Source organism: Panicum virgatum, chromosome 7N (assembly GCF_016808335.1).
Source record: "Panicum virgatum strain AP13 chromosome 7N, P.virgatum_v5, whole genome shotgun sequence".
Taxonomy (NCBI): Eukaryota; Viridiplantae; Streptophyta; class Magnoliopsida; order Poales; family Poaceae; genus Panicum; species Panicum virgatum.
In genome coordinates, this window is record NC_053151.1 from 7526052 (window position 1) to 7551400 (window position 25349).

The following is a 25349-nucleotide window of genomic DNA, read 5'->3' on the forward strand; positions in this document are numbered from 1 at the left end:
CGCTTTGACGTTACTACCACATGGCACCTACAAATAATAGTGTAAACCTATGTTTTCATTTTTTTTAAACGGTATCGGGGGAGATCCCCACCTACTATTCATAAAAACTTGAGTTTTGGTACAAGCAGAACCCCGGCATTCCTGTTGTTGGATGCTGTGATGCAAGAAATTGCGTCCTGGGAGACTGGGACCCAATGAGTTCTTGTTTGTTTATGCTAAGATTGTTGTCGTTGTCTCCTTGGCTCCTTGCAAAAAGGAAATGGGATTGGGTCTTTCAAAAAAACAAGGAAATGGGATTGCTATTCCCAACACTCTGATTTTTCGCCCCCTTCCACTTCGCATCCTCCTGTTCAAAAAAGCGAGGAAGCTTTGAATAATTGGTAGCTTGAGTTGAGAGCATCTCTGGAGGGGATCATGGAGGAGGAGCGGAAGGTGGATGCAGCGGCCTTTGGTTTCCCGGGGCCACACGTGTCGGGTGGATCGGCATCGGCGTCATGGGCGGCGCCATGGCTAAGCACCTCCTCGCGGCTGGGTTTGCAGTCACGGTGTACGCTCGCACGCCGGCCAAGGCGGAGAGCCTTATCGCCGCTGGCGCGAGCCTCGCGGACTCGCCGGCGGCCGTGGCTGCTGCATCCGATGTGGTGTTCACTATGGTCGGAAACCCCGGCAACGTCCGCGCGGTGGTTCTGGACCCCACCATCGGCGCCCTCGCCGGCCTCCGCCCCGGCGGCGTGCTGGTGGACTGCACGAGCTCCTCCCCTTCCCTCGCGCGCGAGATCGCCGCGGCTGCAAGCGCGGCAGGCTGCTACGCCGTCAACGCGCCAGTCTCGGGGGCGACGTCGGCGCCCGCGACGGGACGCTGGCCATCTTCGCCGGCGGCCGGCGAAGAGGCCGTGGTCGCCTGGCTCGCCCCGCTCTTCGCCCACCTCGGCACGGCGACCCACATGGGCGCGCCCGGCAGCGGCCACAGCAGCAAGATCGCCAACCAGATCGCGGTGGCCGGCGCGGTGGTGGGCCTGGGCGAGTCCGTGGCCTTCGCCAACGCCGCGGGGCTCGATGCGCCGCTGTTCCTCGACGCGGTGTCCAAGAGCGCGGCGGGCTCGCGCGTCATGGACATCTTCGGCGACCGCGTGCTGCGCCGCGAGTTCGGGTACGGGGGCAGCGTGCGCTACATCGTCAAGGACCTCGGCATGGCGCTGGAGGTCGGGGACGGTCAGGAGGAGACGAATGTGCTGCCCGGAGCCGCGCTGTACCGCCAGATGTTCACTGCTATGGTGGCCAATGGCGACGGCGACCTGAGCTTGCAGGGACTGATCACCGTCGTTGAGCGCTTGAACGGCATTGGCAAGTAAGGCAGGCTGCAGGCAAGATGTTCGCCGGAATGCCGCATTGCATTTGAAAACTTTTTGTATTTTGTCTGTCTGAATAAAGTTTGGGACCATGGGTTTAAGGAGATTGTGTCAACGCTTCATGGACTATGTCAGTGACTCGGTGTGTATTAAGCTTGACTTGCTGATTTGCGGTTGTCAATTTGTCATTTCGCACAGCAACTACCTCAACTGAAAAACCTCTGCACTGGAAAGACTGAAACCAACGTGATTATCAGATGGCTGAGGACTAGTTTGCAAGGTATGTAAACACCAAGGGGCTTCTCGCGTAGTAAGATAAGATATTTGAAGTGTCAGACAGATATTTGCACCGTCGAGGATAACATATACACCCGGCCGTTTCTGCGTAGTGTCATCTTATCCCTTTCTCCTTCCCTCGCAAAAATCTTCAGCAAAGGGTTAGCAGGAGAGGAGCAGCTGAGCAAGATTGGCAGCACCGGGGTCACTAGGACTTCTCCATGCCCCGTCCTTCACCGCTGCCAAGTGCCAGCCGGTGGCGAGCCGACCAGGGGCGCGGCGAGCACCACGACCACTGCTCGCCGTGCGCGCCTCGGCTGCTGACGCCGCCAACAAGGACGCCATCCTCAGGGCCTTCCGTGAGAACAGAGCTCTCAAGGTTTATCCTTCTATGCGTCAACGTTTACAAAGTTACGCTCCATATGGAACACAAGTTTCAACTATTTTCAAATAAAATATTTATGAAATGCGTGCGTTCCAAACTTGACATTATGATGCAGCAAGTTTCACATGTTACTTCCAGCGCAAGTTTGTAGATGTACTGCCGTCTTCAGATTGGGACAGTTGAAGCATATGGCCGCCAAAATTTATATGGTTGGATGGGTTTTCCTCACAGAATGCTGATAATCACCGTCTTATGCAGAATAATGTAAAATCATGTCGCTGATGATTTTTTTTAACAAAAAAGTCAAATTACACGGGAGGTCACTGTACTGGATTCAATGTTCCAGATCGAGCATTCATTATCCTTCATCCAGAATGTTAATTAGTATATGAGTTAGTATATCTACGGAGAAGTCATTATCAAAACAAGCTGCTGTATCATCAACCCCCTCTCTTCAAATACAGTCAACATCTATGTGTACCAGGAAGCAACCTAAATTAGCAACAATTTTCCAAGACATGTGTACTTTGTTAAGGAAAACAAGAAAGCAACTTATGTCATTTAAAACTTTCTTGGTGATGTGAACCTTCTCTAGGGTTAGGAAAAGTAGGAATTGCACTATAATTTGGCAGGAGTCCGTGGAAAGTTCCTCTACCATTTTGTAGTTTCAAAACAAAATTTGTGTACTTATCATACTTTGGATCAGAAGACATTATACTCAACTTTACACATGCTATTATATTCATGATCATGTCATATTTTGGACTGAAAGATTACTCATCAGTCATAATAACAAGTTTGATGTATCTTTGTTAATGGTTGCAGGGAGGTGCCACCCATGTTGACATAGCATGTGATGAGGACCTAGTAAAGCTTGCTCTGAACCTTACCACCCTTCCGGTTAGCTTTCCTTTCACAGGGTGATTTGAATTTGTCAATGTAATTTCCATTAAGGTTGTACTGCAGAGTTCGTTATGCTAAGTGCATTCTGGATATTGCATACTGCAGATTTGCGTCTCATCTGTAGATCCTTCAGCGGTCCATTCTGCAGTACAAGCTGGAGCTAAAATGGTCAGGCTTTAAACTTGGGATGAGCCCTACACACAAAAAAAAAAGAATTGTATAAAAGAAAGGCAGTTTTTAAAAAATATTTTCCTCAGTAAAAACCTTCTTTCTTGCAGGTTGAGATTGGAAACTATGATTCCTTTTACTAGATGGGCATCGAGTTCTCTTCTGAGCAGGTATTCACTGACCTTCCAATACAGAGCTGCTAACTAATTGTGCATCTCTTACTGCAACATAATCCACAAGTGGAGTATCAAAGAAACTCACACGTGTAATTGATTTCGGATACTGAAGCTGACAAGGGAAACCAGGAAGATGCTTCCAGGCATAACCTTATCAGTAACTGTACCTCACACACTGAGCCTGCCAGATCAGGTATATGTTCATAACAATCACTACGTTTAAACACGAAGTCTTCTGAAATGAAAATAACTAGCACATGCTTTCAACTGTCTAATTTCGATGCATATTTGCAGATGAGACTTGCAGAGCTACTCGAAGAGGAAGGCGCTGATATCATCCAAACTGAAGGCGGAAAATGTTCTAGCCCTACAAAGCCTGGAGTGCTGGGACTAATTGAAAAGGTATGGCAAACCTGGACTAAAAAGTGAGCATGTTATATCAAGCTGTTTCTCCATTGTACCAGATTTACGAAATTGAGTAACAATTGGCAGGCAACACCAACACTGGCTGCAGCGTACTCCATCTCCAGGGCTGTCAGCATTCCAGTGATGTGCTCGTCTGGTTTAAGCTCGATGACAGCACCAATGGCAGTAACTGCAGGAGCTGCTGGAGTGGTATGCACTAATGTATACCTGAAGTTTTTCGCTTTTAGGAAAAACCAGCGATGTGACTTTGACAGTAGCCGATCGTTGTTCTTCTGATTGCAGGGAGTCGGTTCTGCTGTTAACAAACTCAACGACGTTGTGGCGATGATCGCTGAGGTGAGAAGCATCGCACAAGCAATGGGTCTGGATTCAAGAAACGTGTCTGAAAACTTGAGAACAGTCCATCACTAGTGGCTAGGAGTCAATCTTTTGCCTTTTCTTCTAGAACTTGAACAGTCAATAAGAAAGCAGAGGATGCAGCCGCTATGCATTCTCTCTGCTGCCTTTTGCCGTGGCTGTGAGTAAAAGCACCATGGTAGAAGTGGTGCCTTGATCAATAGAAGTTGTAAGACCTCAATGCATGTGCCTCTGGGTCGCTACAATTAGTCTTTTTAAACTCGCAAAAAACTTCGGGTCGGTGCTGGCTTTGTTTGGGACATTGTTTGCGCAATGAAATTGAGCTCTTGCTCTTGCAAATTTGACTCTATTTTATGTTCCGTGGACGAAAACCGTCTTAGAGGCATCTAAATTAGTACTCTAGAATGCTTCAAACTGCTTCCTCTTTATCAGATTTTTTTCCATTTTATTTGCAATGAAAAAATTGGTGCAAGCAAAGATGCTTTCAGTAAGAAAGAGAAGATACAGCAGTTCAGCATCTCCCTTCCGCTGGCTCGCTTTTGCCGTGGCAGTGACCAACGCTAAAGCAGACATGTGGAATTGTTTCCTTGATCGATGACTGTTGCAAGACCATCATGTTTTGCGTGCCGCTACCTTTGCCATTGCTGGCTTGTTGCCTTGTTGCTGTTGGACTCACAGCAAGCACTACTCGAGCGCCTCCCATCACCGCCGGTTCGAAATGAGCATCACCAACTATTCAGGGGGCATTGGATTTATGTCGATGGTGATGGGATGGGCTATCACCGCCGGTTGTAGAACCGGCGGTGATAGGGGCGCATCACCGCCGGTTCGAAAACCGTTGTTTCAAACCGGCGGTGATGGCCTTTTTCCCATTAAAAATATATATATTTATATATTAATTAGTTGTATGCCCGTGCGTTGCTACGGGGTCTGAAATTCTTTTAACAATACATGGAACATGGAAAGATGTCGCACCATATTATCATACAATACAATCAAAGATGTCGACATACATGCACGCACACTCACCCCTAATTGAAGACTGGTTGTATAAGAAAGATTGGACCAGTTCCAAATCATTTATGGAGAAAAAATGATAGCACTCTGTAAATAAAAGTAATATGCATGCATATTATATATGAAATCAATTTGTTCAACTCTGAAACTGAACACTATCACACTGGACATAGCTCACAAGTCAAAAAAGCTACCAGAAAGCACAAGTCGCTAAGAGAGGATTGGTAGTTTGGTACCTGGCTAATTAAATGAAGTCCAGGTCTCAGGGTCCATGAAAGTCTTTGCAGGCGTGACGGATATGACACCGTGCTCCCGACACAAAACAGCATCATGAGGGCAGATTCCCATCAGCAGCAGTATTTATTTCATCATTGACGTGTAAGAAATTATGCACTGCTCTGAAGCAAGAAGGGAAAATAATTTTTGTTCAGCTTCTCTCTGTTGGATGCTGGGGTAACCCTAGAGCCAATAAGTGGTGATATCGCATTTCAGCATGTGAGATTCAGATATCCCACACGGCCTGATGTTTAGATTTCCCAAGATCTGTGCCTGACAATTCAATCTGGGAAGGTACTAAACATCCTAATACCTCCAAGTTTACATTGTTATACTTGGTTCCAACCTATCAGCAGGCAGCGTACAAGTTTCTAAAACTGAACCTAACTAACTGTTTGCACTATGTCACTTATCTGTCAGAATGTTGCAGTGGCAAATCGATAGCAATAGCGTTGTTGCGGAGATTCTATGATCCTGATGCAGGCCACATACTCCTAGATAGAGTGGACATACAGAAGTTCCAGCTGAGGTGGCTGAGCCAACAGTTATATGTCAAGAACCATCTCTGTTCAATAACACGATCCAGGCAAACATCACCTACAGAAAGGAAGGGAAAGCGACAGACTCCGATGTTGTGGCTGCTGCACGACTGGCAAATGCTCACAAGTTCATCCGTTCATTGCATCAGGTAATGCCTCAATTGTATTAACATTACTACATGCTGCCTACTGAAAAACTAAGTGATGTGCCAAACATGTTGTTATTGAGATCAGTTGTTACCTGAAAAAAAAATGCAGGGATATGACACAATGGTTGGGTAGCGTGGGGCTCAACTAAATGAAAATTAGAATATTCAGGTTCAATTATTCAGTAATTGAATTCAGAAAACAAATTTAGTTCTGTTTTATGCAGCGATGGAAATTAGAATATGCATCGATGGACAGAACGAACAATAACAATGGGGAGAGAGATCGATGCGTACCTCCTCGCGGACGGCGGCACAGCAGTAGGAGGGCCTGGGCCCAGTGGCGCTGGACTTTCTCGTGGGATGGCGCGGCAGGAGGGGCTGGGGATGACGTCGGAGGTCAGGGACGGCGACGGGCGGCTCCAACAGGGACGGCGGGAGGCGGCTCTCCAGCAGGGACGGCGGCGGGCGGCTCCAGCAGGGACGGCGGCGGGCGGCTCCAGCTGGGACGGCAGCGGGCGGCTCCAGCGGCGACGACGGCGCAGAAACTCGGGGACGGCGGCGCGTGCGGTCGGGGATGGTGCCGAGGCGCGCGGACGGCAGGGCCCGGGGCAAGAAGGGGCGGCGCAGACCCAGCGTTGGCAGCGGTCGGGGCTCGCGGCGCGGGTCGGGGATGGCGCGAAGCGGATCCCTCTGGAGCACTGGGCGGGCTGAATTTCGTTTTGGCACCACGGGCTGTCTGATCCCCTTTTGATGGAAAGGGCCTTTACCGCCAGGCCCATCCCCGATCCGACAGTGTTGGGGGGATTTCACCGCCGGGTTCAGCCCCAACCCAACTGTGATGGTCGGCGACCTCATCACCTCCGGTTGGTCACCGCCAATCCCAACTACCACTACAGCCACCTACTTTGGACCCGCCGGTTCGTTTTAAACCATTGGTGATAGCTCATTTACTATGACCAATTTTGTAGTAGTGAAGCCTCAGGTTATAGGGGTGCCATTCGACTCTGAGGAACACGAGGATAGTACTTTCAAACAAAATTGGAGTCCTGCCCATTGCGCTGGGAACCCTAGTCTAATTCCTGCTGGCGCCGGAGGCCGGGCCACATGCATGATGCCGGCGGCGACGAAGAGGACTGGCACGCCGAGTCGTCGCGAGGAACAGTTTCCCCCCGCGTTTACCGCAGAATCCTTCCCACCGCCAGGAATCACCATTGCACAGACGTTCAGGGTTTGATTCCCTCGCTTGATGCCAAGGTTGCATAATTATGTTGGTTTCCATAACCACGGTAGTATCAAGGACTCCGTGGCCCAACGGATAAGGCGCTGGTCTACGGAACCAGAGATTCTGGGTTTGATCCCCTGCGGAGTCGCTCATTTTTTGAACTTCCTATTTTTCACTGAGAGGTCATCCCCAGTACTCTAACAGAAAAACAGAGACATGGGGTGGGGTCGATAATTCTTCTGCAAAATTATTTTTCAACTTCCTACTTCACTGAGCCCGTATTGCAGTTCTGCTCGTTATTGGAGTCCCCAACTCATAGCATTCTCGACCCCCTCGTCCAAATTTGAGGGCATGATCTACCTTTCCTTCTCTTCCAACATGAAAAGGAAATTTTGAAACTCCACAAGTCTCCAGTACATCAGCACCAAATGATGCGAAATTTATTCGAAAACCAATGGATGGTTTATGCATGCTGAATGATAAAGTGCATCAGCTGCACGCCAAATATAAAGCTATGTCATGAGATCTTTTATCGGCGTTTATTCCCGGTTGCAATTTCCCACGCTTGCAGAATATGATTCACGATATCCTCCACACCCACTCCGTGTTTCACCTGCACGCGGTAGAAAGATGCCTTCATCCATGGTTTTTGTATTAACATGTAAACCATGTTGCTTGCAACTAGCATGAGCTCATGTGAAGAACAATAAATAAATAAATAAATAAATAAATAAAGATGTGCACAGCTTGATCCTGAACCTGTGCAAACACAAAAGGCCCTCCTTCCCGCATGCGAAGCGCATCTCGTTCCATTACAGCCAGATCAGCTCCAACAGCCGGGGCAAGGTCTGTCTTATTTATCACCTAAGTTTAGAAGGACCAAAACAGATTAAAAAAAGTAGGTATAAATGTCAAGCAGGTAAATGTTGAAAGTCAAAACAACTTCAGGTAGTTATAGATGAAGTTGGCGAAATACAGTATGACGCACCAAAAGATCAGCTTGGGTTATCCCAGGGCCACCTTTTCTTGGTATCTTGTCCCCACCAGAGACATCAATTATGTAGATTATGTAGTCTGCCAATTCTCGGCTAAAGTTAGCAGCCAAGTTATCTGCATGAGAAATGCACAAGCCGCGCCCTTTAATGCTTGATCATGGAGTTGTGTAAAAAGATGGATATTACCCAGAACTCAGGATACACATTATTATTGCGAAGCAGAGGGATGCTTGAGATATTCAATTAACTTGATACTCCCCACATGATACTCCCAACATATACAGCAGAATAGGCATGCAAAAATTGCTATTTTGCAAGGACTTATCTCCCAAAATATACAGCAGAATCGGCATGCAAAAATTGCTTTTTTGCAAGGACTTGAAAGGAGCATTATCTCTAAAAAAGGGCGTACCCAGTGCCGTAGGCTTCCCGCACTGTGCGGGGTCTGGGGAAGGGTTGTCTTTAAGCCCTAAGCTTTACCCACACAAATGTGCAGAGGCTGGGGCTCGAACCCGGGACCTTCCGGTTACAGACGGTAGGCTCTACCGCTGCACCAGGCCCGCCCTTCAAAGGAGCATTATCTCTATTCACTTTAAACCATGATGTCAAGTTCACATGATAACATTTCACAAGCATTAGACAGGCAGCATGATCTCAGTAGGATGAATAGGCTAGTTTACACAAATATATGCATGACAACAGAAATAGACTATTAATTTAGATCCAGAAAATAATATACCTCCTCCAGATTCACAGAGTAGCAAATCAGCTTTGTACAAGTTCGATAGCTCCTCTAGAGGACCAAGATTTATACTGATGTCTTCACGTATAGCTGCATGAGGGCACCCTCCAGTTTCCACTGCACGTATGCGCTCTTCTGGGAGTGCTCCATGCTTGACTAAGAATTCCCCATCTTCTTTTGTGAAAATGTCGTTTGTGACCTGAATATGAACAGAGCAGGTAAAAAGAGGACCAAATGCGCGATTCAAGCTGCATGGTGGAGATTCTATGCTTTAGAAAATATCTCGAGAAGCGAAATGCTTGTATTTCTATATCAGCACATAGCTAAATCATCAAATAAGACAAGAAAACATGCTTTAGTTTAAGTTGAATTATCAGAAATCAGATAATAAGACCTCTTTTAACAATCGAAAAGACTGAAGATCAGAAGCAGGGGCAAAAATGAAGCAGTAGATTATAGATGAATATCTTCAAATTATATGACCGGTCATGCGAAAATCTTATGTAGCATTGCATTCTCAATTTGGTCAGGAAAACTATAACTTCTGTAAAAGAACCGGAGGGCAGAGTGATGTCACATACCGCAGCAAGACTATATTTATCACGTAGGAATCTGCACAGTGCTAACATCAGGGCAGTTTTCCTGAATAAGGAAAGATGTTCATATAAGCATTAAGAACCATAAAACTGTAAAACGTTGCTGTTCAATGCATGCGCAACAATGCAATTTATTGGATTTCAGCAGTTAAAATTATTCTGAAGCATGTGCCTATATGCTGTGTTCCAATCTAATTACACCAACTCGCCACTCCACATGTCAGGATGGAACTTCAGGACAAAGTCAACGAATAATCAGAAAATGTACAGGAAATGAGGCATCTATACTGAAACAAATCAGAGAAAATCCATTTGTTAAGGACCAGTAAGCGCACCAAGAAGCACAAAGAATTTATATTCCCGCGTCAATGGCTTGGATTCAGAGCCTGAGGGGCTAAAGTTTAGCCCCTGACATATCAAAGAGAATCTTGCTATTTAAGAGTATTAAATAAAATATATTTATAATTTTTTTTGACAGATGAGTGCTAATTCGCGAGACGAATCTAATGAGTCTACTTAATTCATGATTTGCTACAATGATGCTCCAGTAACCATCCTCTAATTATGGATTAATATACCTCAGTAGATTCGTATGGTAGTTTAGCCCAGGATTCTGCAATTAGTTTTATAATTAGACTTTATTTAATACTTCAAAATAGTAAGATTGATGTGACAGGGACTAAAGTTAAGCCCTGAATCCAAACAGCCCCTCGATGTGTAAATAACACTCTTTAACTCAATTAGAGTCATAAAAAAATACTACTATGCATCTACATGAAATAAAGGAGAACAACAGCGAACGCCTTATCGACAGGAGCTCCCAATTCCCAAAGATGTCGAGACTCGAGACTCCTCCATACCAAACAAACCAAAATCCCAGATGAAGCTGAAATTCGCAGGGGTGCAGAGGAGGAATTTGGGATTACAAAGCAACCTCGACGCGAATCTCTCCATCACAGCCACCAAATAACCGCACTGAACTATGTGATCCAGGCTATCAGCAGTTGGAAAGAGTAAAGAAAAGTAGTAGGAAACAATCGAGCTTACCCCGTGCCGACGGGGCCGCCAATTCCGACGGTGAAGGCGCGGTCGGTGAAGGCATGCGAGGCGAGCGGCGGCGCGCGCTTGGTGAAGTCGCCGGGGGAGTAGATGGGCTCGTGGGAGTGCGGCGCGAGGCCGTCGTGGGAGTGCCACACGCGACCGTCCTCCCCGACCCACGATCCCCCCGCTGCATTGCCACCGCCATCCCTGAAACCGCAGCAAAACCAAACCGAGCTTGTGTCAAGTCAGAACAGATGTGCGGAAAACGAGAACACAGCGGCGCGGCGCAAGAGGAGTGAGGGCACACGCGCTCGCACCCGTGGGAGTGATGGTGGTGGTGATCGTGGTCGTGGGAGTGGTGGTGGTGGTGATCGTGAGACGCCATGGATCGGAGCTTGGAGGTGGAATTGGGAGGCAGGCTGGAAATTTCAGCAGCATCAAATACACCAATATCAGCAGCATCAAATAAATTTCATTAGATTCATCATGAAATATATTTGAATGTTATACTATATTTTACTGTGTACATTAATATAATTTTCTAAACTTTGGTCAAGATTAGAAACGTTTCATTTATGAGAAAACAAAATGACTTATATTTTGAAACAACAGGAGTATTTGTGACATTTTCTTTTTTACCAACATCCAAAGATTTTCATGGGAGAGCAATGTTTTTTCTTCGAAGCAACATTCCAAAAGAATAGGGTTCCTGTCAGTTGGTATATGCAGAAAAAGATTATCCTGGTTTATATGAGGTAAACTCTGAAGACTTTACAAGTGCGCGGGTAACTAAAAGAAAACCAAAGAAAAACCACAAGATGGCCCTTGGCCCATCCATATGTGAAAGTGATCGGGTGCTCTAGCATAGGGGGGAGGGGTGAATTAGACAATTTTAAAACCTTAACCTATGGCTCCAACTAGTTTGCACAAAACTAAAACTAAAACATGCTATCTAGATGTGCAACTACGGTTCTTTCTAAATGTAAAAACCATCATCCCAAAAGAGTTATACAACCTATAGCCAATTCTATCAAAATACTACTTTATGAAAGTAAAGGCACACAAGATTGCAATAAATCAATGCAGAAGCTTAAAGCGGAATAAGAGGAAGTAAATTCTCAACGCGAGGATTTATCCCGTGGTTCGGATTGCCACAAAGACGCCCCTACATCCACGTTGTTAAAGCACTCACGAAGAGTATCGCTTCCCGGCAATCAAGTCTCTCCCGTGAACACAATCACGGTCATCTTGATCCCGATCTTCATTAAGGGAGCTTACCCACGAAGGAGGGGTCTCCGTCCCCCGCACAAAATTGTTGACGCCGCTCCACACCAAGCCGGAGGGTCGTTGACGTGCCGGCGAGCCTCCAATGCTCCAAGGGGTCGGCGCACCGAGATACAAAGATTTGGTTCACTCAAGAACCAGTACATAAGGATCTCAACCTTGCTCTTACACTCTCTCAAAAGCTAACCTAACACTAACACTCTCAAATATGTGCTAAGGACTAAAAATGTGATCACTAAGCACTTGGGTGGCTTGGAGGTGTTCTTGGGTGTGGGTGTGATGTCTTAGAACTCCAGCACACTTCAAATGGCCGGGGTGAGGCGTATATATAAGCCACCAACTCAGAGTAGCCATTACTAGCCGTTACCCTTTTTCTTGCGAGGGTATCGGTTAAACCGGTCACTCTGGACCGACTAGTAGCAGTTGGCTCCTCTGACATCGTTGCAGCACCACTTGTGGTCATCGGTTAAACCGATGTTAGGGCGTCGGTTAAACCGGTGACACTGGGAATGTCATAACCATTGCACTTCTTTTCTCTTGCTGACGTTATTACACCGACGCATTGCTCCGACGACCATCGGTTCAACCGGTACTTAAGTCTTGGCTTCATGCTGCTTGACATCATCTCTGAGTAATAGTATGGTGATTGCACCGATCCTCTTCATGCCCCGTCGATTTAACCGGTGCTACTGAGTTTTCCCCACTTAGCTCAGTATAGCACGTCCAATTGCAACGATGCTCAAGCGTCGGTTTATCCGAGACCCATCGGATGCACCGATGGTGCTTGCGTCAGTTCAACCGGTGCAGCTGTCTCTCCAGTCCTTTGTCCAACTTGTCGCAACGATCTTTTTGAGCCACATAGGTGTGAGGTAAAGGAAGGAGACACTTACCCACTGGCATCAGCGATTTCCCTGGAAATCTTCGTCTTCTTGGTGGTGCCCTTGTACAGCTCCTCGAGGCTACACGGCAGCTTCTGCTCTATCGCGAATGCCTTCACCGCCCGCCAGCCGGTGTGCATGCCATGCCCGTCGGGGCCGCCGCCGAACGCCGAGCCGAATATATCGTCCCCAAAGATGGACGAGGTCCACCGGTCCGCATGCCAGGCATTCCTCCCCCCATGCTGCCGCCGCCGCCGCCCATGCCGCCGAAGGGGCTGGACCCGCCCAAGAACTCCGCGAAGATGTCCTCCACGTTGCGCGGGTTGAACCGGAACATCGTCGGCCCATCGCCGCCCGTAGAGAAGGTGGCACCCCCGGGGCCCGCCCCGCCGGCGGCACCTGCCCCTTGAGCCCCTCCTCGCCGTACTAGTCGTACACCGCGCGCTTCTGAGGATCGCTCAGGACCTGTCGCAGCACGGGGCATCAAGGGCGCGTCACTACATTGCCGGACTCGACCGGACAGGCTTATGAATCCACCATGGATCTCCTCACTCAGGTTGCTTACCTTGTATGCCTCCGAGATCTGCTTGAACTTGTTCTCGGCCTCCTTCTTGTTGTTGGGGTCTTGTCGGGGTGGCACTTCATGGCGAGCTTGCGGTAGGCCTTCTTGAGGTCGTCGTCGGTGGCGCCCTTGTCGACACCCAGGATCTTGTAGTAGTCGAGCCCCATGGTTGTTGCTCCAGTCCTTCCTCGGCGCTTCGCTGCTTCGGCGTGCCTGTGCTCTTCGTAATTGGGGGAGGCTCTCCCTCGTTTACGCGTTCTCGTCGTTGTGGTTGCGGGCTGCTGGTGCGAGAGGTTTGGTGGTACGGGGTCGGAGAGGGCAGGAAAAGAGGGAGAGAAAAGGGGAAGTGAGAAGCGTCTGGAGAGAGGGGGAGGGAAGAGGAGAGAGGGGAGGGAAGAGGAGACTGGAGACGGGTGTAGGAGCTTCTGGAAGGTGCAAGAGGGTGCGCGCATTGTCTCGGGCCGCGCGGAGCTCTCACGTGGACACGTGCACCCGTAGGTTTTTTTTTTGCGAAAAGGGAAGATGTATTAAACTGGAGCACAGTACAACCCCCCTTTTACAACCAGACCCCCGAAGAAAAGAAAAATAACAAAGCAGTCCACATGACTACTGTTCATCTTCCTCGTGAACTCCAGGACGCCCGGTCGAACACCCGACGAACTTTCTCCTCTCGATCTTCCACCATGAGACCCCAAACCTTGGTACAGCCGCATAAGCCACCACCCCGGACCTCCAGTCAAAATGGATTTATTCCTTTGAACGAGAATCAGCAGTCTCGGCGATGAAAGAAGAAGAGGAGAAACAGCACTCCACCAGCAGATCCAGAAGAGAGCCACCAGCAGAAGACCTAGAACCATCTCTCCGATGAAGAAGAGACAGCCTAGTAAGGGAGCCCGAGCCGCTAACAGAGCCAACGACCCGGTACAAGAAACCCCTGGGGGGCACCAGAAATCTTTCCCAACAAAAGGAAAAGATAAGTAAACCTCAGAGCTGGACCATCGGAGAGGACACCGCCGACGCTATCCTCGCCATGATCACCAAAGAGGGAGCAGCAACTTGGAAGGTAAACCTCCCAAGGACCGATTATTCTCCATGGCTCGCCGCCGAAGGCAGCAGCTTCAGATTCACCGGCACCGCCGGATCTTCCACCGCCGCACCCGCCAACGATGCACCAGAGGACCAAAAGAGCCGGCAGCCATCTCACCTCCACCGGAACCCTAACCTACTATATAGCAAGCTATATACAGGGACAAACAAATCCGCCGCCGATCCGATCAGTCCCCCCTCCTCCTCCGACGCCGGCGAGGGCGCCAGAGGCGAGGAGGGCGGCGGATCGACGGAGAATACGGAAAATCGCCCTCTAGTCGCCTCTTGTTCCTGTAGCAAGGGGAAAGAAGGGGAGCGCACCTCCTGATGGCGCCCGCGTCGAGGGGCGCCTCCTCGGGGCCATGCGCCGGGGCTTGGGCTCCCGCCGCCTCCGCCATGGCCGGCGGCTGCGACCGCTCTCTCCCTCTCTCTCCCTCTCCCGCCTAGAGAGAGAATTTTGTTTCGGTGGCCTGTCAAGATGACGAACTGGGAGGTTTGGAATGGTCATCTATTGGCCTTCACAGCCGGAGTCCTATCGGGACACAGCGGCCGCGCATCAATTTTCTCTAGTATAAACACTCTCAAACCAACAAATGAATACCACAACAGAAATAGTTAAATACAGCTCTTTTTTTAAAAAAAACTTTGATCTGTCGTCTACACAGAGAATGACCATACACTAACAACAAAGTCAGGCAGGCTGCCTCTTCAATAGTTTCTAATTCAGCAGCTGCGTTGATGGTAACGGAGGTACTTCAGGCCTAAGTTACACCATTTACTCCCAAGGCAATTTTTGCAATACTTACATCATTCGCTGTACTCTGAAGAATATGAAGTACCACATTCATCCACATTTGCATTTGCCACTCCATCTCCACCATCATCGTCATCATCGTCATCACCGTCCCCTCCCATATTGATATCATCGTCATTGCAGCGTCTTCTGTTTCATAGTCCTCTCCATCATCACCCTCTTCATCTCCTTCAGCATCATCATCATTATCCTCGCTTCCATCATCCATCATCTGTAGGGGGCTGGACTCTGAATTGTCCCTTCGATAACCTGGGATCTGCTGCTCATCATATTCCTCAATCATGGGCACACCATTCTCATTTTCTTCTGATTCATCGGATTGAGATACCGAATTGTTTTCATCCTCTTCAACATATTCCCTTCTCTCCAAGGCCCATCCTTCTGCACCCGAGCTCTCAAGAGAATGCACCGTTCCAGAACGGTTTGCCTTACTTAACATGCTAAAGCTGCCCAATAAGTTTGCCTTTGGAATTGATCTAGTGTCGAGCTCAGATGGTTGGCGAGATCTAACTATTCGAAGTCCGCGGCCGCGACCACGGCCCCGCCCACGGCCGCACCCCCGTCCCCGCCCACGGGTATTCTTCGCAATCTTCGGAGAGCCTTTCTCATATGAAATATTGTTGTCATCCCTGAACTGAAATCTGGAAGAGCTGCTAATACCTCTAGGAACCTTGCCACCGTGACTACGGGACCTACCTCCCCTGCCACCTCCTCGACTTCCACGTCCACGTCCTCTACGACCATTGCTGTTAGCTAGCAGCATTCCATCTTGCTGGTCAAAACCAATAGCTCCGAAGTGTTCTATTTCTTGTTTGTTCCTAATAGCAGGATACCTCGGTGGACGATTCTGCACAGAACAAAAGGACATTTACACAACCTAGCTCAACAGAGAGACCAACACTTTATATCATTGATCCAGATATAGAAAATCAAATGCATCAAAATACCCACATGTGAAGTAAAACACCACTACAGTTTAGATGCAATAATAAAAATGTATAAGGCTCACCGTGAAATCTCCAGCTTCTCGATCCTTATTTGATGCTTCTTTTGGATGCAATGTGTATGGATATTACCAGAACTCAGGATACACATTATTATTCCGAAGCAGAGGGATGCTTGAGATATTCAATTAACTTGATACTCCCAACATATACAGCAGAATAGGCATGCAAAAATTGCTTTTTTTGCAAGGACTTGAAAGGAGCATTATCTCTATTCACTTTAAAACATGATGTCAAGTTCACATGATAACATTTCACAAGCATTAGACAGGCAGCATGATCTCAGTAGGATGAATAGGCTGGTTTACACAAATATATGCATGACAACAGAAATAGACTATTAATTTAGATCCAGAAAATAATATACCTCCTCCAGATTCACAGAGTAGCAAATCAGCTTTGTACAAGTTCGATAGCTCCTCTAGAGGACCAAGATTTATACTGATGTCTTCACGTATAGCTGCATGAGGGCACCCTCCAGTTTCCACTGCACGTATGCGCTCTTCTGGGAGTGCTCCATGCTTGACTAAGAATTCCCCATCTTCTTTTGTGAAAATGTCGTTTGTGACCTGAATATGAACAGAGTAGGTAAAAAGAGGACCAAATGCGTGATTCAAGCTGCATGGTGGAGATTCTATGCTTTAGAAAATATCTCGAGAAGCGAAATGCTTGTATTTCTATATCAGCACATAGCTAAATCATCAAATAAGACAAGAAAACATGCTTTAGTTTAAGTTGAATTATCAGAAATCAGATAATAAGACCTCTTTTAACAAGCGAAAAGCCTGAAGATCAGAAGCAGGGGCAAAAATGAAGCAGTAGATTATAGATGAATATCTTCAAATTATATGACCGGTCATGCGAAAATCTTATGTAGCATTGCATTCTCAATTTGGTCAAGAAAACTATAACTTCTGTAAAAGAACCGGAGGGCAGAGTGATGTCACATACCGCAGCAAGACTATATTTATCACGTAGGAATCTGCACAGTGCTAACATCAGGGCAGTTTTCTTGAATAAGGAAAGATGTTCATATAAGCATTAAGAACCATAAAACTATAAAACGTAGCTGTTCAATGCATGCGCAACAATGAAATTTATTGTATTTCAGCAGTTAAAATTATTCTGAAGCATGTGCCTATATGCTGTGTTCCAATCTAATTACACCAACTCGCCACTCCACATGTCAGGATGGAACTTCAGGACAAAGTCAATGAATAATCAGAAAATGTACAGGAAACGAGGCATCTATAGTGAAACAAATCAGAGAAAATCCATTTGGAAAGGACCAGTAAGCGCACCGAGAAGCACAAAGAATTTATATTCCCGCCAATGGCTTGGATTCAGAGCCGGAGGGGCTAAAGTTTAGCCCCTGACATATCAAAGAGAATCTTGCTATTTAAGAGTATTAAATAAAATATATTTATAAATTATTTTTAACAGATGAGTGCTAATTCGCGAGACGAATCTAATGAGTCTACTTAATTCATGATTTGCTAATGAATCTAATGAGAACCTTTGGATTTATTCAATCAGATTGAAGCAAAGGCATAAAACAAAATGATGATGTCACCTTCCTTCACATCATACGCTTGTTAGCTGCTTTAAATCATATAAGGGTTTGGTTGAGGAATTCCCCGGGTACTTTTTCAAATCCATGTCTATTGGGTACAGAACTAATCCAAGAAATAACCATTATGCAGAACAAAGGGGGTAACCTCATACAAATCATTTTATAACGAGAATTACTCCGTCCTTTGTAAAATGCAAGATATTTTAATTTTTCCTCAATCAAATTTCCTTAGTTTTGACTAAATTTAATTAAAAAAATACACTAATATCAGCAGCATCAAATAAATTTCATTAGATTCATCATGAAATATATTTCAATGTTATACTATATTTTATTGTGTACATTAATATAATTTTCTAAACTTTGGTCAAGATTAGAAATGTTTCGCAGTTGAGTCTAGGGTTTTGCAATTAGTTTTATAATTAGACTTTATTTAATACTTGAAAACAGTAAGCTTTATGTGACAGGGACTAAAGTTTAGCCCTGAATCCAAACAGCCCCTCGGTGTGTAAATAACACTCTTAACTCAATTAGAGTCATAAAAAATACTACTATGTATCTACATTAAATAAAGGTGAACAGTAGCGAACGCCTTATCAACAGGAGCTCCCAATTCCCAAAGATGTCGAGACTCGAGACTCCTCCATACCAAACAAACCAAAATCCCAGATGAAGCTGAAATTCGCAGGGGTGCAGAGGAGGAATTTGGGATTACAAAGCAACCTCGACATGAATGTAGAGGAGATGCATTTCTCTCCATCATAGCCTCCAAATAACCGCACTGAACCATGTGATCCAGGCTACCAGCAGTTGGAAAGAGTAAAGGAAAGTAGTAGGAAACAATCGAGCTTACCCCGTGCTGACGGGGCCACCAATTACGACGGTGAAGGCGCAGTCGGTGAAGGCGCGCGAGGCGAGCAACAGTGTGCGCTTGGTGAAGTCGCCGGGGGAGTAGATGGGCTCGTGGGAGTGTAGTATGAGGCCGTCGTGGGAGTGCCACACGCGACTGTCCTCCCCGACCCACGATCCCCCAGCTTCATTGCCACCGCCGTCCCTGAAACCGCAGCAAAACCAAACCGAGCTTGTGTCAGGTCAGAACAGATGTGCGAAAAATGAGAACGTGGCGGCGTGGCGCAAGAGGGGTGAGGGCACACGCGCTCGCACCCGTGGGAGTGATGGTGGTGGTGATTGTGGTCGTGGGAGTGGTGGTGGTGGTGGTGGTGGTGGTGATCGTGAGACGCCATGGATCGGAGCTTGGAGGTGGAATTGGGAGGTAGGCTGGAGGTTTCGGATAAGAAGGCGGAGCGCAGATTCTTTGATGAGCTAGACTTCAAGTCAGAAGATGCTCTCGGTGACTTTAGGATTCTAGTTGGGATTCTCAAGAGAGTGGGGACGCAATTGGAGGGAGGTAGGAAGAAACGGGCAGTCGTGCTGGCAGGATGGGCCGGTCCTGGGCCCTGCAGCTGCGGTTGTAACTTTAGAGAGATGGGCCGGTCCTAGGCCCCGCAGCTGCGGTTGGGACTTCAGAGAGATGGGCCGTTGGACTAGAACCTTTGGATTTACCATAGAAAAAAGAACCTTTGGATTTATTCAATCAGATTGAAGCAAAGGCATAAAACAAAATGATGATGTCACCTTCCTTCACATCATACGCTTGTTAGCTGCTTTAAATCATATAAGGGTTTGGTTGAGGAAGACCCCGGGTACTTTTTCAAATCCATGTCTATTGGGTATAGAACTAATCCAAGACATAACCATTATGCAGAACAAAGGGGGTAACCTCATACAAATCATTTTATAATGAGAATCACTTCGTCCTTTGTAAAATGCAAGATATTTTAATTTTTCCTCAATCAAATTTCCTCAGTTTTGACTAAATTTAATTAAAAAAATACACCAATATCAGCAGCATCAAATAAATTTCATTAGATTTATCATGAAATATATTTCAATGTTATACTATATTTTACTGTGTACATTAATATAATTTTCTAAACTTTGGTCAAGATTAGAAACGTTTCGCAGTTTAGCCCAGGGTTCTGCAATTAGTTTTATAAGTAGACTTTATTTAATACTTCAAAATAGTAAGATGGATGTGATAGGGACTAAAGTTTAGCCCTGAATCCAAACAGCCCCTCGGTGTGTAAACAACACTCTTAACTCAATTGGAGTCATAAAAAAGTACTACTATGCATCTACATTAAATAAAGGTGAACAGCAGCAAACGCCTTATCGATAGGAGATCCCAATTCCCAAAGATGTCATGACTCGAGACTCCTCCATACCAAACAAACCAAAATCCCAGATGAAGCTGAAATTCGCAGGGGTGCAGAGGAGGAATTTGGGATTACAAAGCAACCTCGACATGAATGTAGAGGAGATGCGTTTCTCTTTATCACAGCCTCCAAATAACCACACTGAACTATGTGATCCAGGCTACCAGCAGTTGGAAAGAGTAAAGGAAAGTAGTAGGAAACAATCGAGCTTACCCCGCCCGACGGGCCGCCAATTCCGACGGTGAAGGCGTGGTCGGTGAAGGCGCGCGAGGCGAGCGGCAGCGCGCGCTTGGTGAAGTCGCGCGGGGGAGTAGATGGGCTCGTGAGAGTGCGGCGCGAGGCCGTTGTGGGAGTGCCACAAGCGACCGTCTTCCCCAACGCACGATCCCCCAGCTGCATTGCCACCGCCGTCCCTGAAACCGCAGCAAAACCAAACTGAGCTTATGTCAGGACAGAACAGATGTGCGGAAATCGAGAACGTAGCGGCACGGCGCAAGAGGAGTGAGGGCACACGCGCTCGCACTCGTGGGAGTGATGGTGGTGGTGATCGTGGTCGTGGGAGTGGTGGTGGTGATCGTGAGACGCCATAGATCGGAGCTTGGAGGTGGAATTGGGAGGCAGGCTGGAGGTTTCGGATAAGGAGGCGGAGCGCAGATTCTTTGATGAGCTAGACTTCAAGTCAGAAGATGCTCTCGTTGACTTTAGGATCCTAGTTGGGATTCCCAAGAGAGAGGGGAAGCAATTGGAGGGAGGTAGGAAGAAACTGGCCATCGTGCTGGCAGGATGGGCCGGTCCTGGGCCCTGCAGCTGTGGTTGTAACTTCAGAGAGATAGGCCGGTCTTGGGCCCCGCAGCTGTGGTTGCGACTTCAGAGAGATGGGCCGTTGGACTAGAACCTTTGGATTTACCATTGAAAAAAAGAACCTTTGGATTTATTCGATCAGATTGAAGCAAAGGCATAAAACAAAATGATGATGTCACCTTCCTTCACATCATACGCTTGTTAGCTACTTTAAGTCAAATAAGGGTTTGGTTGAGGAAGACCCCGGGTACTTTTTCAAATCTATGTCTATTGGGTATAGAACTAATCCAAGACATAACCATTATGCAGAACAAAGGGGGTAACCTCATACAAATCATTTTATAATGAGAATTACTCTGTCCTTTTTAAAATACACGATATTTTAATTTTTCCTCAGTCAAATTTCCTCAATTTTGACTAAATTTAATTAAAAAATACACCAATATCAGCAGCATCAAATAAATTTCATTAGATTCATCATGAAATATGTTTCAATGTTATACTATATTTCACAGTGTATGATGGGGACGTGGGTCCCGATCTTCTGTCAGGTTCTGGATAACTCTCGTTGTAGGCGGAGCGAGATACACTGATCCGGCTTCAGATCCTAAGACCCGAATCCAGCAATCTTAGCATCACAACTCCTCTGGTTATCAACCGTGTCACAACCCGGTTGGCGTCGCCAAGAAGGCTAATCCCTACAAGCGCAACGAAGAACACAAGCAAGAACTCAAAAGAAACGTAGCTCAATTGAAGTGACTCTTCAGATGAATGATTAATCTCACAATTTGGGGTTTCACAAACCAATGAACGGCGACAACTGTTCTTGATAGAATGAATCTAAGAAAAACCCAAACCCTTATGATGTGGCGGCGGCTATTAATGAAGAACCTAGGGTCGTCGAGGGACCCTTGGACGCACCCCTATTGGGCTCCAACATGATACATGGACCATCGGCCCAAAAACAGTGACGTAGCACTGGGACAGATTCTGGACGTCAAATTCCTCGGACGATTCCCGATGACTCCGGAGGAATTTGGGCCTGTAACATTTTGTCATTGGAAGCATCTTGGAATTATCTTTCCAACCATATAAAGTGCAGCCTAATCCGAGCCCATATACTATCGTGGCGCCCGTTTTAGTGCAGACTACTCCTGGACTACGAAACGGACTCGAAGTCGACTTAGTTTGGGCCTCCAACTTGACTTGGACCGCCTTGCAGGTCTCCTAAGGTGGTGGCCATGGAGGAGGACGTTCTTGGGCATCTTCAAACTCCTCTACAAATCTTTAGGGCATTCTCCAACTTGGGCCAGGATCCCAAGGATGAATAACAAGCCCATGACGACAATGTAGCTTCGGGCAGAAACAATGGCAGAATGTCATGATGATTTGAAGACCTTGCCGATGAGATATTGATGTGGGACAAGATCTATTTAAAAGCTTATCAAATAAGCTTTCCATCAAGAGCTCATGGACCTCAATCGCACTCCGGATGACTGAGTTATGACCTTCGCAATGATTCACTATCGGTCTACTGGCAAAACGAAAGTTCAACTTTACATTTGGGCCTACAATCAAAGATTGACATGTACAAGTGGAACCAAGTGAATTGTACCAAAAATCATTATGCAAATATAGGAATGAGCTCACCTTGTATTTAACTATCATGGTCGTATCCATAGGTTTCATGTCCTCATCATCCTCCCCTTCTTGACAGCAAACCGTCCTCGGTTTGAGTTTAGTTGGAGGACAGGTTGTTGGTAGTAACCAATATCGCTCCCCTTCTTGAAAGTTAACCTGTTTCTTTAAAACAAAACTAGGGGATGTCAACAAGATATGATTATTTTTATTGCAACCTTCTACTTGAACAAATTCTTGCACAACCAAAGTAGATTTCAGATTTGAGCACAAATAGACACGATGTACCATATACTCTCCTTTACAATTATATCGCCCAATAAAATGATATATATATCTATGCAACCATGGCAATTCAGCGCATATAAATTTCTCCTTCAAACTACTTAGAGTACAAAGATTATCAAACTCTCTTTTGCTAGCCATTTTATCCATGCATTGTGAGTTTCTATACCGGGAACATCGCAAACCTCGCTGGATATCCACCCCTAACCAAAAACATCTTTTTGTGAAACACCTCCTTGACCACAACCTATATATTGAGTATATATTTATTTCGACGGCAAAACAGTGGAATCAAGTGCAAAATTCAGAAAAACATAAGCTTGGGAAGCATCAAAGAGTTCGCCGAAGAAAAATCCGGCCGGCCTGCCCCTTTTCCTCCTCTGTTGGCTTCAATCTTTCACGAGGAGATGCTCCCTTGAATTCCAAAGTTGAGTCCAGAGAATTGATAAAGATTTTGTGCACTCACTCTATCAAGTTATCATCACTTCATTGCTTGAGGACAAGCAAACGTTCAAGCATGGGGGGAGGTGGAGTAAGTGCATTGTGTTGCCAACGGTTCTGAGGAGCAAAAAGAAAGAAAAAAAGAGGAAGAGAGAAAAGAAAAAAAAGAATGATGATGAAAAGCTCCTCGGTCCCGTTTGCTTCATTAAACTCCAGATACTTTGAAGATTATTTTATACTCCATTATTCCAACTATGTGCAATCCGATAACAAGGACTTCAGTTGTGCCTTGGGATCAACCGTTGCCATTTGCACATGTCCACCAACCAAAATGTGTGTTCCATTCTCTCCCTCTCCACAAAGAAATTATTTTCCAATGGTCTTTTTGACGAGTCTCGGTAAATCCATAAGAAGTATTTCTTGTTTTAATAATGTTGGGTACCACGATTAGGGACACCCTAATCGGGGTACTAAGATCGCTTTAAAACACAAACACATATTAAGACAACTGGGCCCACAAAGGCCCACAGCCTCCTTCCAATCTAGAAGAATGGAAAGGACTCAACGGAGCCCAGCGTGCGGCCCATTCACATCCCCCTCGAACCCGCGGAACGATCTCCGCCTCGCTCGAGGGTCCCTCCCGGGCCCGCTGGACAATCTCCGCCTTGCTCGAGGGTAGCGGATCTACCCTCGAGCAGGTATACGGGAGGCCATGGCTCGAGGGGCCCAAAACATCCCCTTTCTTTTCATATTTATTCACCATGACAGGCACATCCGTAGCCACGGCCCAAATCTACCGCATTGAGTCCGGTAGATTTTGCTATCGCTGATGGATGGGCCCCACGACCGCGGAGTTTCCCATGCGCGCACGCAGCAATAAATGCGGCACGGTAACCGGCGGGCGTGGCGCGACTGTTGCGCTATCCCATCCGTCAGCCGCCGCCCACACCGCTTCGTCTGCCCGAGGCTGTCGCCTGAAAAGGTGCGCCCACACCGCACCGCACAAATCGGGCCACGTCGCCCACTACCAGCGGAAGGCCCGCGCGCGCGTGGCTCGCGACTCTGCGACGTTTTCAAATCACGACGGAATATTCCTTCATGGGGTCTCTTTACCCTCGAAGGAAACGCATTTCGAGGCCTTACTGATCAGGGGATCGAAGCCTGGCCCTTCAGGGGGTTCGACAGGCGCCCCAGGTCACCAGAGTCAGGGACTGCAAGGATGTGCCGTACAAGCTACCCTCGAACGCGGAGTTCGAGACATCCTATGCAGTGTTCAAGGCCAGTCGAGGGTGCCTAGAAGGGGGATCCCATCGAGGGAGAGCATCGAGCCCTCGGACCCTATCGAATGGGTTCGAGCCCCGCCTAGTGAACCCTCGCGAGCGCTTTATGAGACGTGTCTATGGACCACAAGCCGACCCCAATCGAACGGGGCACGGACGTCCGCTTGAACAACCCGCTAATAGCTCACCGAAGCAGCCATAGCTCGCGGCCCGGGCATGGGTAGCATGGTGCGCTTCACCCCTCCTCCCTGTGGAAGGACGACGAGGGTCGTAATCAAAGTCGAGGGTTCCCCTGAACGCCTTCACACGGGCCTGGGCTCTGGGGCTCCTCGCACACCACGGTTCGAACCGCACCCTTGAATAAGTCGACGACCGTTAATCGTGAAGACTCCACGTGTCTAAACCAAACCCTCCGCTGTTGACGTGCGCTCTCCTGATGGTTAAGCTGAGTGCCGGGCCACTATACCGGCACTGAGAATGCCGAGGCCGGCTGAAAGAGTGCCGATGTCGGCTGAAAAAGTTGCTGGGCAGCCGCCCCAGTAAAGCTACCCAGTGGGACAACGTTTATAGCCCTTGGACGAGCACAAACTCTCCTCCAAGGCCTCGGGGGCTACACCCGCGGGTGCGCTGACGCGCCCCCGCAGAGGAGACTTCACACATATTCGAGGGTCGTAACTCTATGTACACCCCTATACCCTCGGTAATCCTCCCCGTAGAGGAGAAAGGGGATTTTATTGCTCAAATGCGAATAAAGATTACAAACGGTTACTGGCGCGAAGCCATCGAAAGATACAAACACGTTGCCACCTA

At 47.2% G+C, this 25349-nt stretch overlaps 3 protein-coding genes, 1 non-coding gene and 3 pseudogenes across 9 annotated transcripts; 3 read left to right on the plus strand and 4 right to left on the minus strand.

Annotated features, from left to right (window-relative positions):
* The first annotated feature begins 174 nt into the window (after positions 1-174).
* On the plus strand, positions 175-4379 carry LOC120682472 (annotated as a pseudogene).
* On the plus strand, positions 1441-6154 carry LOC120680891 (uncharacterized protein ycf23-like). The gene is made up of 10 exons (XM_039962470.1): positions 1441-1491; positions 2836-2910; positions 3019-3081; positions 3225-3251; positions 3370-3450; positions 3552-3659; positions 3750-3872; positions 3966-4019; positions 5920-6021; positions 6131-6154. Exons 1-10 carry the CDS (start codon positions 1441-1443, stop codon positions 6152-6154), a joined length of 708 nt encoding a protein of 235 aa, XP_039818404.1.
* A 1164-nt stretch (positions 6155-7318) lies between these two features.
* TRNAR-ACG lies at positions 7319-7391 on the plus strand. Its single transcript has one exon. It is a non-coding gene; the product is annotated as a tRNA-Arg (tRNA).
* A 74-nt stretch (positions 7392-7465) lies between these two features.
* On the minus strand, positions 7466-14960 carry LOC120681568 (urease accessory protein G-like). Of its 6 annotated transcripts, none has more exons than XM_039963097.1 (8): positions 14749-14960; positions 10935-11036; positions 10624-10824; positions 9562-9622; positions 8978-9179; positions 8220-8353; positions 8003-8107; positions 7466-7856 (listed from the first exon to the last, which is right to left on the minus strand). In XM_039963097.1, exons 1-8 carry the CDS (start codon positions 14823-14825, stop codon positions 7773-7775), a joined length of 966 nt encoding a protein of 321 aa, XP_039819031.1. In that variant the 5' UTR covers positions 14826-14960; the 3' UTR covers positions 7466-7772. The 6 variants fall into 6 exon arrangements, with proteins under 6 accessions (XP_039819031.1, XP_039819030.1, XP_039819033.1 ...); XM_039963096.1 differs by having other exon boundaries at positions 10624-10830; XM_039963099.1 differs by having other exon boundaries at positions 8232-8353; positions 14749-14959.
* Positions 11938-14733, minus strand: LOC120681572 (annotated as a pseudogene).
* Positions 14961-15234: 274 nt separating the features above from the next.
* On the minus strand, positions 15235-16296 carry LOC120681570 (annotated as a pseudogene).
* A 182-nt stretch (positions 16297-16478) lies between these two features.
* LOC120681571 (urease accessory protein G-like) lies at positions 16479-19083 on the minus strand. Its single transcript, XM_039963102.1, has 5 exons — positions 18983-19083; positions 18672-18872; position 18338; positions 17197-17256; positions 16479-16814 (listed from the first exon to the last, which is right to left on the minus strand). The coding sequence occupies exons 1-5, from the start codon at positions 19060-19062 to the stop codon at positions 16509-16511; spliced, it is 648 nt and encodes a 215-aa protein (XP_039819036.1). The 5' UTR covers positions 19063-19083; the 3' UTR covers positions 16479-16508.
* Between the last annotated feature and the right edge of the window lie 6266 nt (positions 19084-25349).

Excerpts from the sequence above, each read along its gene's own strand:
- LOC120681568 (XM_039963096.1), bottom strand. The coding sequence starts at position 14,825 with ATGGCGGAGGCGGCGGGAGCCCAAGCCCCGGCGCATGGCCCCGAGGAG. Across the intron at positions 11,037-14,748 it reads GACGCGGGCGCCATCAGGAG|CCTGCCTCCCAATTCCACCT; the intron begins GTGCGCTCCCCT and ends TGAAATTTCCAG. Across the intron at positions 9,180-9,561 it reads ATAAATATAGTCTTGCTGCG|GTCACAAACGACATTTTCAC; the intron begins GTATGTGACATC and ends GTTCATATTCAG.
- LOC120680891 (XM_039962470.1), top strand. The coding sequence starts at position 1,441 with ATGGGTTTAAGGAGATTGTGTCAACGCTTCATGGACTATGTCAGTGAC. Across the intron at positions 1,492-2,835 it reads TGGACTATGTCAGTGACTCG|GGAGGTGCCACCCATGTTGA; the intron begins GTGTGTATTAAG and ends TAATGGTTGCAG. Across the intron at positions 6,022-6,130 it reads TCATCCGTTCATTGCATCAG|GGATATGACACAATGGTTGG; the intron begins GTAATGCCTCAA and ends AAAAAAATGCAG.
- LOC120681571 (XM_039963102.1), bottom strand. The coding sequence starts at position 19,062 with ATGGCGTCTCACGATCACCACCACCACCACCACCACCACCACTCCCAC. Across the intron at positions 18,873-18,982 it reads CACCACCATCACTCCCACGG|GGACGGCGGTGGCAATGAAG; the intron begins GTGCGAGCGCGT and ends CTGCGGTTTCAG. Across the intron at positions 16,815-17,196 it reads ATAAATATAGTCTTGCTGCG|GTCACAAACGACATTTTCAC; the intron begins GTATGTGACATC and ends GTTCATATTCAG.